Source organism: Poecilia reticulata, chromosome 23 (assembly GCF_904066995.2).
Source record: "Poecilia reticulata chromosome 23, P_reticulata-male-v2, whole genome shotgun sequence".
In the NCBI taxonomy this organism is placed as follows: domain Eukaryota; kingdom Metazoa; phylum Chordata; class Actinopteri; order Cyprinodontiformes; family Poeciliidae; genus Poecilia; species Poecilia reticulata.
In genome coordinates, this window is record NC_088852.1 from 8,125,495 (window position 1) to 8,139,811 (window position 14,317).

The 14,317-nt window shown below is 36.2% G+C and overlaps 1 protein-coding gene across 8 annotated transcripts in view; it reads right to left on the reverse strand.

Moving 5' to 3' along the window:
* col7a1l (collagen type VII alpha 1-like) overlaps positions 1-14,317 on the reverse strand; it is a 74,991-nt gene that overhangs the window by 15,068 nt on the left and 45,606 nt on the right. For 5 of the 8 annotated variants that reach the window (XM_081603821.1, XM_081603816.1, XM_081603817.1 and 2 more), the window contains 33 exons: positions 14,251-14,286; positions 14,044-14,088; positions 13,623-13,685; positions 13,484-13,519; positions 13,149-13,175; positions 12,985-13,023; positions 12,814-12,876; positions 11,891-11,929; positions 11,745-11,795; positions 11,624-11,656; positions 9,960-10,007; positions 9,741-9,785; positions 9,609-9,644; positions 9,497-9,523; positions 9,338-9,409; positions 8,726-8,788; positions 8,439-8,456; positions 8,325-8,360; positions 8,202-8,240; positions 8,075-8,110; positions 7,852-7,983; positions 7,444-7,539; positions 6,995-7,186; positions 6,610-6,717; positions 5,794-5,838; positions 4,878-4,955; positions 4,470-4,526; positions 4,166-4,249; positions 2,919-2,972; positions 2,549-2,599; positions 385-438; positions 244-297; positions 92-130 (listed from right to left, as the gene is read on the reverse strand). In XM_081603821.1, coding sequence (XP_081459947.1) covers positions 92-130; positions 244-297; positions 385-438; positions 2,549-2,599; positions 2,919-2,972; positions 4,166-4,249; positions 4,470-4,526; positions 4,878-4,955; positions 5,794-5,838; positions 6,610-6,717; positions 6,995-7,186; positions 7,444-7,539; positions 7,852-7,983; positions 8,075-8,110; positions 8,202-8,240; positions 8,325-8,360; positions 8,439-8,456; positions 8,726-8,788; positions 9,338-9,409; positions 9,497-9,523; positions 9,609-9,644; positions 9,741-9,785; positions 9,960-10,007; positions 11,624-11,656; positions 11,745-11,795; positions 11,891-11,929; positions 12,814-12,876; positions 12,985-13,023; positions 13,149-13,175; positions 13,484-13,519; positions 13,623-13,685; positions 14,044-14,088; positions 14,251-14,286 — 1,896 coding nt within the window. The remainder of the gene's footprint in view (positions 1-91; positions 131-243; positions 298-384; positions 439-2,548; positions 2,600-2,918; positions 2,973-4,165; positions 4,250-4,469; positions 4,527-4,877; positions 4,956-5,793; positions 5,839-6,609; positions 6,718-6,994; positions 7,187-7,443; positions 7,540-7,851; positions 7,984-8,074; positions 8,111-8,201; positions 8,241-8,324; positions 8,361-8,438; positions 8,457-8,725; positions 8,789-9,337; positions 9,410-9,496; positions 9,524-9,608; positions 9,645-9,740; positions 9,786-9,959; positions 10,008-11,623; positions 11,657-11,744; positions 11,796-11,890; positions 11,930-12,813; positions 12,877-12,984; positions 13,024-13,148; positions 13,176-13,483; positions 13,520-13,622; positions 13,686-14,043; positions 14,089-14,250; positions 14,287-14,317) is intronic. The other 3 variants (XM_081603819.1, XM_081603820.1, XM_081603822.1) reach the window with 3 other exon arrangements.

Below are 14,317 nucleotides of genomic sequence, written 5' to 3' on the forward strand. Positions count from 1 at the left end.
CTAGAAAAGCAGAAAGCAATGTATTTATAAATAAAAGTAATTCCGAAACCCGTTGAGTATTTGTTTGGTGCCTTGCTGATCACACACTTACCCTCCAGCTGCTGTAACCTTGAGCTCCAGAGGACGGATTCTGGAATTAAAATAGGTGGGGAATCTTATTCTTGCTCCACAGTGACCAGGAAATTGCATTTTCATGTTTGAAACTATGAATTTTTTAAAGGAGGAACAAGATGAGAAAATTACTTTTTGCATTTCCTTCGTCCGAATTCTTCCACCTGGAGCCCCAGGCATAAATACCTGCAATGCAAAGCCATTGCTGTTGTTCAACTATTAATAACTTTCATTTATCTTTTATTTCGTTGTACAGAACCAGCTGAACCTTACCGTTGAGTCATGCCAAAAGTCGTCTCTTTTCACTCTGGTTTGAGGTTGAGGCGCCTGTAATGTGACCAAAACCTTTAGTAAGCAAACTTCATACTGAAGTGATGTGAAAAAATAAATCGGTGCACTTAATTTCATATTCAGTTCATTATTCAGAAATGTTCACAATTCTTTTTTGGCATCTTTGGAAAAGAACATTTTGCAAATAAAAAACTAAGTTTGTTTCATGTTTCAGGTGGGAAGTTTGAGGAGTGATCCTGCATGTTTCCAGTCACCTCACAGCATCTCAATGGCATCAAAACATCAGTTTCGACTTGGTCCATAAATTTGCTTTTCCCAATTAGTCACTCAGGCCTTGGTAGATTTACTGTTACGATTTTGGGTTAACGACAACTTCCAGGATCCAGTTCTGCTGCATCTGGCCTCGTATTTTTTCCCCCTCAGGACAATGCATGTTTGAATTCATTGAGGTCGTAAAGCATGGCAAGTTTAACTTCGTGCTTCAGTTTTTATGATGTTCTTTTTCTAGAAGGTTGTAGGGAGTCTCCATACTTCTGTCGTCCGAATTATTAAATTCTAGGCTCGTCTATCCAAAGAACATGATTCCAGGAGCCCTGGCATCTGTCTGGAAAGATTTGTGGCCCAATAAAACCTGATCAGATACCCAACTAAAAAAAATCTGATTGATTTTTGTGTTTTGTAGATGAAGCCTTTGGACATGTTACTGTTTCTTCTTAATCTCCTGCAATTCTAGACAGTTTTCTTGATAATGTATGGTTAAATAGATATTTATAAATACCCTAAAATAGAAGAAAAATACCTGTTATTGGGAGCTCTATTTTTTTTTCACAACTTATTTTGTTTTTGTGTGTGGTGGATTTCTAAAATAATTAATAAAGTAAAAAAAAAAAGACACACACTGACTCATAGTATTAAATATTTTTACTTAAAAATACATGCACATGGATGTTAAAGACACACAAAGTAATGACAGACAACTTTCACCAGTGGAAACAGTGCTGAATCTATCTACATAATGGCTCAAAACACACTTAATGTTATTTTTATTTAAACACTTTTGAAAATTAGAGAAGCAACTTTTTCCCCCATTTCAATAAATATAATTTTTCATTTAATTCTGAAAAAAATATTTGAAATTGTCAGCGCGTGGTAAAGAGAAAACTAAATTACTAAAAGCCATTGGAATAAATAAATTTAGAGTCTAAAAAGGCCAAGAAAGGGAGGCTATGCTGGATTAACTGAATAGACATGAAGTTTTCTCCACTAAAAAGTTATTTTTCAAAAATAGACCGTTTTTTAAGGCCATAGATTTGGATCATTGTCTCTGTATGGAAAGGAGTCCCCGCTTGTGAAATGTTGCTCAGGTTCAGGAATCTTCACCAGTGACTAGTTTTATAGTGTGTAGTCTCTGGGGAATTAAGAGATTTCCTGTTTAAAGAAATGAGAGAGAGAGAAGTATTAAAAGTAACTCAGGATTTTGTTTTTAAACTAAATATGATAAGATATGAAAATTCTATAAGCTCAACATTTTACAGTTATGCGCCATTTCCAAGTCAAGCAAGCTCTAAAACAAATTACACTAAATGCATGCTGCTCAAAATACCATCTTGTCCTATGGTAAATGTTTGTGCATTATTACTGAATACATGGATATGTGCACTGTTTAAACTGGTGAAATGTTTAGAACAAAGCATGATGCCAGCAATCCCACATGTCTCTGGTGTTAGTATCTAGCAAAACCCAAGTTTTTTCACATTTTGACATGTTAGAAAAAAACAAACCACCAATGTATATTTATTTAGTTTTATGTGAAGGCAATGACACAAAGTAGCACATAAAAATGAAGTGTAAGAAAACAAAGAATTTTTTTAAAATTTCTTAGAAATACTGATATGTTTCTTGGTCTTCATGACTTTTTTCGTTTAGTTTGCCTTTCACTTCAGAATTACCCACTACTTTCAATGGTCCATTACATAAAATCTAAATAAATCACAATGCTTTGTAAAAACATCAAATGTTCAAGAAGCGCAAACAGTTTTGCAAGTCATTGTATTGAAGGAAAGTTTTGCATTCCAAGGCATGCAAAGACTGAAGAGACATCCAGGTGAAATATAAGTCGATAAGATTTAAAATATAGAAACTGTACCTCATCTGATTCTCCTGTTACTACCGGAGGAGTGGGCAGTGTCACCTCATCCTAGGTGTACAAGCAGAGCAAACTTAAAATTTGGATGTGAATGCGACAGCACAAAAGTGAAGCACCATACCGAGTAAAAATGTTGCAATTACAACTAAAAAGGCCCACACCATTCAAGCCCAAAAGCCTATTTTGCAATTTAAGCAAAAGTAAGTCACATCAGAATCTAATCGATCCTAATTTGCCCATTTTCCTTCTCAAACCACAAGGTTTTATGTAATTCTTCTGAGAAAGAGGCTTAAATAGAAATCTCTTTTAACAGTTCCCTGCTTGGTGGAGGACAAGAATGAACAATGAAACAGCAAGCTTCCCTACTTACCTTATCTACGCTATCCAGAGATGGAGAAGAAGGTGATGTGGTTGTTGTGATAATCTGAGAGGAACAAAATCGAAAAGGAGCATTACAAACACGCTTTAATTTCAATCCCTAACAGGTATAAAGAAGTGAGTTGCAGCAGAGCATCATCCTGTAACTGGTGGTTTCAGAGTTTTCAATGATGGTGTCATAAAATATATAGCTGTGATTAATGTGAAGTTTTGGTGTGTAGCATGCTAAGAAAGGCAAATGAGAAAGAAGGTCAAAGAGAACAGGAAGTGCTTTTGTTTATATTGTCAACTGGAAGTAACCTTGCAATGACGCAATAGGCTAAGCGAATGGCAACTTTCTTTCATTTCTGATTACATGAGAAGGAGAGATTAAGAGACTCAAGTCCTAGAACACAAGTATAAGTCAAGACGCAAGTCTTTAGGGCTGCATTCTAAGTTAAGTCGTTCTACAGTCTAGGATCCAGAGACATGAAACCATTCATCCACAATAGTACATGAAGGTAATTTAAAGTCCATACATGCATTTCTTAAAGAGACAGCAACAGCAATACAAGGGATCCAGACCCCTCAAACTTTCAAACTTTCATATTTTGTCACATTATATTCAGGAGGTTCAATGTATTTTATTGACATTTTAGTCAGACAATTAAGAAGTAGCACTAGTAGCACCTAGGATTTGCAAGAAGAGAGCCATTGTTGAAAGTCCTGCTGCGGCCTCTCACAAGCAATGTAAGGGACAAAGAAAATATTTGGAATAAGTGTTCTTTTCAGATGAGACCATAATTGACCGTTTTGCCGCACGTGTCAAAAAACTAAAGCGCATCATCCTTCTTAGATTCCCAGTGTGAAGCATGGTAGTGGCAGCATCATATTACAGCAATGCTTTTCTTCAGCAAAGATCAGGGAAGTTGACTAGAGTTGATGGGAAGACGGATGAGTTAAAGGAAGTTTCAACGCTTTACACAAAATAAATGTTTTTACCAACACACTTGTTTTTTTCTTTTTTTTTGACTGACCCTCTTACAAGAGTTAAAAAACTTTCCAGAGAGCAAACTAACTTTCTCTGAATAACACTCAGGGGACATCCCTCAACTACAACAGAGGGGACAAACAAAATAATATATTCCTATGTGGGGATTTTTGTTGGAACAAAAAGATAACTTTCATTTAATGGATGTGTCCTTGTGCATGCTGACCAAGCCAAAATGACACAGTATGCCATCCATAATGAGTAGTTACCTGTGCATCGGTTTCTCTGACGGTGGCTAGAGGACGACTGGAGGTATCAAACGGGTCTGGACTTTGTGTGAATAGCTGTTCCTCCTGCAAAGATGATTAAAAGAACATAATTAAATATAAGAGTTATGTCTATTGTTTCAATCGTGCTTTGTTTTCATCCGCAGGACTTGGGAATTCATCTATTTAGGACTTCAAATCGCATGCAAAAAAAGCATTGAGCATATTTTACGTTAAAAATGAATCATGACTTTTATACCCAGTCCAGCTGTCACAGATGAGAGCATTCTGTTTGAAGCAAATTTACCTCTCCCTTCTCCATCCTCTCCAGGGAGACTGTAGGTTCGTCTGGGAAAAGTTCTTCCTGTTTCAAAGAAAGAAACAAAAAATTCTTTCATCATAACTTTTAAACATGCACAACCTTGGTGCAAAACATACACAGCAGATGCAGCGAGCTGCACTGACAAACTAATTCAACCCTAATGATTAAATTCAGGTAGTGGGTGTGTCATTAATCAACGCTTTCCAGTATTTGTGTGGGCACGGATATTTTTGAGTCCCCAGAGATAACTGGAGGGGGAAAAAAAAGGAAAAAAAAAGCCTCTTTATATCCTCCGTGCTTAAATCTGCAAGATAATCCACGTCATCAACATCACATTTAAGAGAAAGCTCCCAACCGAGACTGAATTACTAATTTGATGCAACCACTGCCTACCTCGTATTCGTAAGTATATTCTTCATTGTCATAGAAGTCCTCGTTTTCCTCTTCCTTTTGCTTGTGCTCGTTATTCATCTTAAGAAAGAGGAAAAATTGCAATTAGCAACATTTACATCAGTTGTGATTGAGGAGAACAAAGCCAAGAAATCGCAAAGCAACCCATCGATTAAGTCAACATTTTAATTTGAAGCACATAGATATTAAAACAGACATGCTCCGTATTGCAGAGGCATCATCCATACAATCTACTGTTAATTGAGGGTGTTATAGTTATTTAGTGAATTAGTTATTTAGTCCTAATTTATTAAAATGTAGTTAAAGGAGCTGTTATTTCTTGTCAGATTATGTTATGTTAGAACTGCGAGGGAGTTTGTTTTTGGAGTTTAGTAGGTTGAGAAGTGTTAGTTGACATTAGGGGTGTAACGATTTATTCGACTCACGAGACGGGACAATGCAGCATACCGCGTCTACGGGAAGACAACAACACTAACAATATTTCTGGGAACTTTTTTCAGCCACTTAAAAAAAGGTTACAAATGGTTATTTGCCACCAGCAGAAGGCAGGGTAAAACTCTATTATCTGAGATTTTAAGGGTGATAAAACGGAAGGCAGAATGCACCTGACCGTGTCTCCATATTCTCAGCAGCAAATAAAAGACAACTACAGCCTCCGAACATACATTAAGACTACAAAAAACCTGTTCATAACGTGCTTTTTTAAATTTTTTTTTTTTACTGATTCTCAAGTACTTGCGTCTTCCCCCTAGAGCCACATCAAAAACTGCCACTGCTGGCTTTGACTCGGCTGATAATATCATCAGTTACACCCCTAATTTCTTTGTTTTTGGTGAGTTTAAATGAAAAGGTAAGTTCAGTTTCCATGTTTAGTTTGACACCCTTTAAGGACATTTACCAGGCGTTGTCTCTGCCTCTTTTGTCGTCCTTTATTTCCTTTGCCCTGGTTAAGAAGTCAAAAGTCAGAGAAAAAAAAAGATACAAGTTCCTCATGTTTCTGTTGTTGGTAAAATTATGGTAGATAAGTTAAGAGTGATATCAACAGCAGGGAAGAAGTTAATGAATATCAAGGTGAATACAACAGTACCCAAGACGTAATCCAGCTTTTATTTATTTGAGTCACACCACTGACTTCATGTTTTAGCTCACTGATGATTTTCTTTTCCATTTATTCAGAGGAATTTTGACAAAAAAAAAAAAAGAATTCAGTTGATGCAATGTTATTGAGACAATAGTCCACCTACAAATATGTTTGTGGCTGATTGAAGTTAAATCATTCATAACTAGAGTTATAGCAAATGAAATACTTTAGTAAGTACGTTAGCGGCAAAAAGAAAATATATACGTATAGGGATGGCAGAATATCGACTGCCAAATATGTTTATCTTCAGTTATATTTTCAGGGTTAAGAATATCTTTCAGGTTAAACTTTTTTCACTGCATATATCTCATTAGTGCACCAACTCCTGCTCACATCTGCAACTCCACCACTGTTAACTTGCAACAAGATGTCAACAGAGATTTAAATCTTTACATTTCTTCAAGAGTTGATTTGAATATTTTTATTGAATTCACATCATTATGTTTTCTGTAGAATAAGTTAAAACAAAAACATGAAAGGCAAGTGTGCGCCATTAAATATGTGCATTAAATTAAACCGAGAAGAGTTATGTATTTCATGTATATTTAAAGTGTATTAATGAGAAAGCTTTACTTTCCCATGTTCCCTGTTCTTCTTCTTTGGTGCCGAGTTCTTCTTCAGTGGGTCATCCTGTGTGAGGAGAACAGCCTCCAGCACAGTTTCAGGCAACCCTGAGACCATCTAAAGACATATTTACAGCATTTCAACAGAAATTATGGATAATTTAATTATCAAATTGCATTTTGATACTAGTTTAATTCAATATTTAAGGTAGATTTTAGAATTCTAATTATAGAGTGATTTGCAGATAGCTGATTAATGAAGTTATTGAACTGGATAATATTTATCCACACGAACAAAATATGACAGAAAACATAATAATAATCAGTCACACCCCAAAGCATTATGAGCAAATTATGAGATTCCAAACAATGTTGAGAATATTAGGAGTTCCTACCTCCTCAATGTTGGTGTAGTTCAAGGTAGAATTGATCAAAGTCAGATTCATTTTGAGCGAAGACACTTTGTCCTCATCCCAGTCTTCTTCCCCTGTCCCTTTGGGTCCCTTTAATTTGGTGACTTTCTTCTCTCCGTCCACTGTGGTCATGGTCCACAGCGTTGGACCCTCTGCGGTTTCAATCAAAGGACCCTTCAGAGAAAACAAAATGAAAGATGGTCAGAATGTATGTAATTAGGGAGATAAAAAGGCCCCATCACACTTCAGTACTGCTGCATGTTAATCATGTTAATGGCAACAAAAAACATGTTGTCAGTGTGGAACATATCAAGGTTAATTTAATAAAGCCTCAGTAGAAATGCATTTCTATATTTAGACCTTGTAGTTTTCCTTATTTTATGAGGAAATTAACGTCTTGGCATTGGTTCATTACCAAGTTGAATACTTACAGCTGACTGAGGATCACGCAGTTCACCCTCTAAATGTTTGTCCTCGTCATCTAATGCTATCAGTGGCTTGCTGGTGAGGTCAAATTTCAAAGAACTCTAAAAAAAACAAAAACAATCAATTTCTTCACAATGTTACGTAATGACTGATTTGATTAGCAAAACAAAATTCCTACGCATGAAATACAAAAGACACCGAAAGATTAAAAAAAAAAAAGCTGAATTTAAGATTAACAAAAAAAGAATGGAGAGGCTGAATATTAATTGACTCTTGTATCCTTTTGCATTTCATTTTCTTTACTGCCTCAGCATGATTTGGACATAATGTTGACTTGCTTATATTGAACTTCTATTCTTCTTGTCCTGGCTGTATAGAGGCCTCTTGGGGAAATCCAGATTGACATTACGTACAGTGTACTCTGTGATGACATTGGAGGTGTGAGTATCGGTTTTTTCTTTTTTCTTGGATGTAGTGAGCACTTGGAGCAGTTCCTCTATACCGTCCTGCAGCAGCCTGTCAATCAAAGCCTTCAACAAAGGCAGCTGTGGGGAAAAAATAAAAAATAAAAATGACAATGGATGATGTGCCATCACACTGTTAAAAATTTCATAGACTTATAAGGTCAAAGCTCACCCTTATTCCATAGTTTTCAAACATTTCTTCAATGTCCTAAAATGGAGGCAAAATATTTTCAGTGACTCAATCGCATAAACCCAGAAAATGCATCCCAGAGGAGGAATCACAATGTCATGTGTTCAACCTTCATCTCCAGAGACTTTTCAGGAGCGCCAGCATCTCCCTGTACAGATATGGATGTTTATAAAGCGCACAATAAGGCAGTTTCCATTTCCATGGTTTTCACATATAAATCATCAGTATGTACCTTTTCCCCTTTCAGGCCTTGCTCTCCTTTTTCACCCTGAAAAATAGGACAAATAAAGCATCAAGCTCATATTTCCGCCTAAGCCATCCTCAATGAACAGTGATACAGTCTTACCTTCATTCCTGGTGCACCCTACACACACACAGAAACAGAGGAGCAAGACACTTTGAGCATGCATCTAATATGCATGACATCAAGCTTGCAATGCTGTTTTTATTCTTCCCGTAGCCAGTTTCAACCTAAAGTAAAGTACAATGCAGCCATCGCTCATCGACGATTTAGATTTTATCCCGGCAATTCATGAATTATGCCGAGCTGCAGCAGGAATGACGTGCAATTATTTATTAGCTGCTCATGCTGTATGCAGAAACATGTTGTGTATATAGAAGTAGTAAACTCACAGTAGCTCCTGGTGGACCCATTGGGATTGGAAATGCCTGCCGAATGTCATCAATTGTGGCGCCCTGAACAAAAATAGCACCACTTAAATTAGTAAGTAATTATATGTAGATTTTCCTACATGTCCTATAAATGAAAACTGGGGGAGTGTTATTGGTATTATGGGAGCCAGTGTGTGTCGAAAATTGATTCTGCTAATTTGTTTGTCAAAGTTAACTGCATATAAATTGCTCCACGTGTGGCACATGCAACAAAATCTTCTTTAGATGTTGCAGAAAAAGCATGTTTTAGTATATTTTTCCTTACTGACATCAGAGCTAACCATACATAGAAAGTTCTTGATTTTTGATATTGTTTTAAATCCTTCCATACTTAGAAATGAGTAGATTTACAACATATAAAAAAACACCTACTAGTGCAAATGAAATTATAAACCTTGAAAGAAATTGCTACACAAAGAATAAAACAATAAATATGTCAAATTAAGGTGCAGTGATTGTCTACGCTCAAAAATTGTTGAAGGTTGTTCCACTTATAGTTTAAAAAATATATTAAAGAGTTCACATCTGTTTCTGGGTTAAGGTATCACAATGAAAGCGTGGGTTTATTTCTACCTCAGTCGTGACTAGCACCTGCCTACCAGGCGAACCTGGAGGCCCTGGCTCCCCTTTACTTCCATCTTTCCCCTTTAAAAAAAGAAAAACAAACAATTAGATGGAACAACAGTTTAAAGGTGACAGAACTATGTTTATATCACCTTCAAAACGACTCACATTGACACCAGCATCCCCTTTGTCGCCCTTAAATTTAGAGGAAAATTTACACTTATCCAAAACAATAAAACAATAGAACCAAAATTGTTGCTTTGAAGTATTTCATAAATACCTTTTTTCCTTCCTCTCCTTTGAATCCATTTTCTCCCTGTGAGTAAAAACAATGTAAATGTTTTGAAGCTCATGGGAAAAGATACATAAAATATGGAGTAAGACTGTCATAAATGCAGCTTGCATTTCTCACATCCTTTCCAGGCAGGCCTCTCTTCCCATCAATGCCTGGTCTCCCCTGAAACAAAACCAAAAAAAGGTTAAAATAGCATTCTAAATTTGAATTGAATTGAACCCTTTTTGTCAAGAGTCCTGAGATTACACTGGCTGTAAACTGAAGAAACAAGCAATCAGTACGTGGACCTAATTTGACCACAAAGCTTCATCTGGAGCTATTTAAAGTGATACTCACTGGAGTTCCTGGTAATCCAGGCATTCCAGCAATCCCTTGCTCTCCTCTCTGTTCATTGACACACACACACACAACTTGTTATAAACTTGATTAATCATAGATAATATGAGGAAATAAACCTAACACACACTTGGATCTAGTGAGCTCCAGAAACTACTCCTGCCTTCAAGTGTCCCAGATCACTTCACAGGTCGGATGACAATTAGGTTTTTTCCCCATCCACATGCACTGAAACTTGTATGTACGTAGCGGTAATGCTTAAGAGTATTATTTAACTCTCTTCAAAAGTGATTGGTAAAGTTTGAATTACATTGTGTCGTCCCGGGTAATTAAACATGCACCAATTCTGCACACAAAAAATATGACATTGTTTCTGAGTGATGCTACTTTTAAGTGTGGTGATGGCACAGAGGTAAGGAAGCACTTGACTTAGACTCCCTTATCAGTCCATCACCTGTCAACACACAAACCCCCCCCCGCCTAAAATCTAAACTGCATTATAGAATAATTCAGATCTTTATATAAGCTTGTATATAATGCTGTAACATCATTTGTAGTTTACAATTTATTACCCACTAAACATCTGAAACAAAACCTGACAAAATGTTTCCTTTTCTAGGACATTTACTTAAACAACAGATATTGTGTTTGCTAAATGTCAGAATGAAAAAATAATAAAAAAAGAAACCTTCACCCCAACATTTAATTTTGTTCCCAATAATGGTATTCATCCATTTGGTAGACTCATCCGTCATGAACGATGGGTTTGTGTATTTTTAATTTTGGTTTTGGCTTAAGTTTTGGTTTCAAGCTCATTTAAATAGCTTGAATTCATCAAAATCCAAGTGAATGCAAATTTCTCAATTTATAGAAAGTAAAACAACAACAAAAAACCTTTATCGTGCTGTCATTCACCAAAAATGAAATTAATTTATGTAATCCTAACTGAATAGTTTACTCTTACTTATCTCAGTAAGAAAAATAACAGTCTTCTTATACAGATTCTCCAAGTATCTGGTCTGAACTGTACATACAACTTCAGGGTTTCTTAAACAACTTCAGTAGGGTTCACCAAGTTTGATTTACTGCAATTTAAAGACAATGCAACACCAAACATAATGCAGTTTAATTCCCATTTCATGGTCGTACACACCAGAATATTACAGTATTATAGAAATTTAATGGGAATATTATGAACAACAATTATGTATCATTAGACCACATCTTTCCTCTCCTTTGCAGCATCTTATAAGAATAGTTTCTAATGATAAAATTAATCTCATTATCACAATCTGGACCTGAATAAGTAACAGAAAATTGATGGCTAATTACACAATTTAGATATTAAATTATGTAAATCACATAAAAAAAAAGCTGCCCATTAAAAATAGATTAAGATTCTAGTTCATATAGCATATAGTAGGGTTAGTGTTGTTGCAGCTGACTTGATTGTGCCGAGTGAAACCTCTTCAGCCTGCAGCGCTGCCACCTCCTGAAGTCTATAGATGCATACATGCATAAAGCTCACAAAAACATTTTATGAAGCAGACATCTTCCCACTATGTGTGGATTGGTCACATGTCTTTCTGTGCATCTAGAGACAATTTTGTACCAATTTGAGAGCTATTTAAAGAAACTATTTATTGTATTTTGTATGTACTTACTGGACCAGGTTCTCCTTTATGCCCTTTATCTCCCTACACAAAAGACAAAACATCTTTAATTTTTTTCAGTGAAATGATGAAGTTATAGAAAACTCTTGACAGCACTTTTCAACAATTCAACCTTTATTCCTGGTTTTCCTGGAAGGCCGTCAAGTCCATCTCTTTCAGAGCCCTGTAAGACAAAATGTTAATATCTGAACACATTTTAAACCCAAGATTAAGTCCCACAAACAGAAGAATATAACATGGGATTTTATTTGGAGGCACCTGCGAATTTCCCGGTAATCCAGGTTTTCCTTCTGGTCCCTGGAAAAAAATTCAGAATGTTTAATTTAATTTCTTGCAAGCAAATATTGATGCAACTGCATCTGTTAGCACTGTTCGTGTCCATTGTTAGCAAATAATTTCTAGCAATTTTCTATAATGGATATGTTTTAAAATCCCTTAAAAACTGTGAACTTATTCCAAGACCGTTTGCACAAAACAAAACATAAATAAGTATACAAATGGGGATGAGTGATATATTGATTAGACTCAATGTATTGCCCCAGTTCAAGCACAGCCCTGCCCCCACCTATTTCTCATGTTTTTATGTGATCTTTGAGCCAATTGGAATTTGCCGTTATCTTATGTTACATCTTAAATAATGATTATATAATGAAATTTCTTCTCAAGTTATACAATATTTATTATTATTAATGTAGAAAAAAAAATTCTGCAACCAAACAGCATGTGTTCAAAAGTTGCCATTTTGATCATTTATTTTCCCTTTGATATTATTGAATTGAATTTCATTACTCTAGAGCACAGGTGTCAAACTCCAGTCCTGGAGGGCCACTGCCCTGCAACTTTTAGATGCGCCTCTGCTACGCCACACCTGAATAGAATAATTAGGTCATTAGCAGGACTCTGGAGAACTTACCTACACAAGAAGGATGCAAAAACCATTTAATTCCAGTGTTTTGTACCTGTGGCACATCTAAAAACTGCAGGACACCGGCCCTTGAGGACTGGAGTTTGACACCCCTGCTCTAGAGAATAATCACCAATTTTACATCCTGATATATGCCGTCATCATAAATTGAAATAATTTTGAGTTTCACTTTACTTCTCTTAATGAGATCTGTAAAAATAAGCAGCTTAGTTTAATTTATATATTTAACTCGACACGTAAGGGAATGAATCCTTACTCTTGGCCCAGGTAGACCCGTTTCTCCTCTCAGGCCAGGCTGGCCAGGTTCTCCAGGGTCTCCCTGTTGAAATCGATAAAAACACAGCAGAGAAAAACTAAGGGTTATCATCTCATGGAAAAAAAAGTAAATTTCTGACTGAGGATCCTGCATGTTTTCGGTTCTAGTTACCTTAATAACTCTGGTCAGTATGCTGTTTTCTGCAACAACCTGGCGATTATCAGGGCAACAAATCTCATTTATTCCCAAGGGAAACAATTAAACGCAAATATTGTCAAAAAGTTGGTATGTTTTAAGGAACGAAATGCATAAAACAGCGATTCAGATTTGCTTACTTGTGTTCCCGGGGGTCCAGGTTTCCCCTTTGTTTCAATCCCAGTCGCGTTAAAAGAACAGGAACAAAGCAACAGTTAGGATCTAAGACGTCACACAAAACACCAAGTGTTTGCAGCACAAGGGAAAATTAGACTGTGCTTCCAAGGGTGACACACACAAAAAGCCAAGTTAATTAGCATCGTATCAAATCAGGAATCATGTCTTCACAAGAGGATAAAAGGTTGTGCAGCATTTAAAGGGTGACTGACACAGAAGAATGATCAGAAAGCAGCCAGAAGGAGAAACAATGAGCAGCAACATCACTGAGGGGGAGGGAGTGCACACGCAAACATACCATCTCTCCTTTATCGCCTTTCTTTCCATCAGTACCCTTTAATAGAATAAATAAAGGGTGGGCGAATAAATGTCTGACATTGTTACTAAAAATCTGGGAGCACAGTAAAATGGAGTGACCATCGTGGAATACAACTTACAGGAAGACCTGGTTCACCTTTTTCTCCAGGGTCACCTAGTCGCCCTGGTAACCCCAATGGACCCTGATTAACAACAAATCAACAGAATTAAGCTTTCGATTAGGATATAGTTTTAAACCAGACCAAACGTTGATATAGTATAATTAAAGTTGTAACATAAAGAAAAAACTGAGGTATGCAAATAAGTTTACAATGGAAAAAAAGTTTATTTGTGCATTTTTAAAAATGTTTTTTTCAGTTTGACATCTTTACCAAATCTATGTAAATTGAATGTTTGATCCAAACATGTTAATTATTCAGCTGAATCACAGATTGGATAAAAATCTGTTCTTTAACTGCCATCGTGTTTATCAAACTTGATTTTCATTCAAATCTGTGTCACTTATCTCAATTTTAAGAAGGCAAAAAAAAATAAAAATACCCTTATTCCTCTTTCACCAGGCTCTCCAGTGAACCCTGGGTCACCCTGCAAGGTTTACAAATAATAGATATTTTTCACCAATACTACATGATATGACCTAATTGATAATGACTTACTACAGAAAAGTCTATGTACTAAGAAGCAGGGTAAGACACTAAAAGCTCAAATGAAACAATGATTGAAACCACACAGCCAGACTGATCGTACCTTCATTCCTGGCTCTCCCTTCGCTGCAGGTGCTCCCTATACGGACAAGTAACAATGAATATTGATG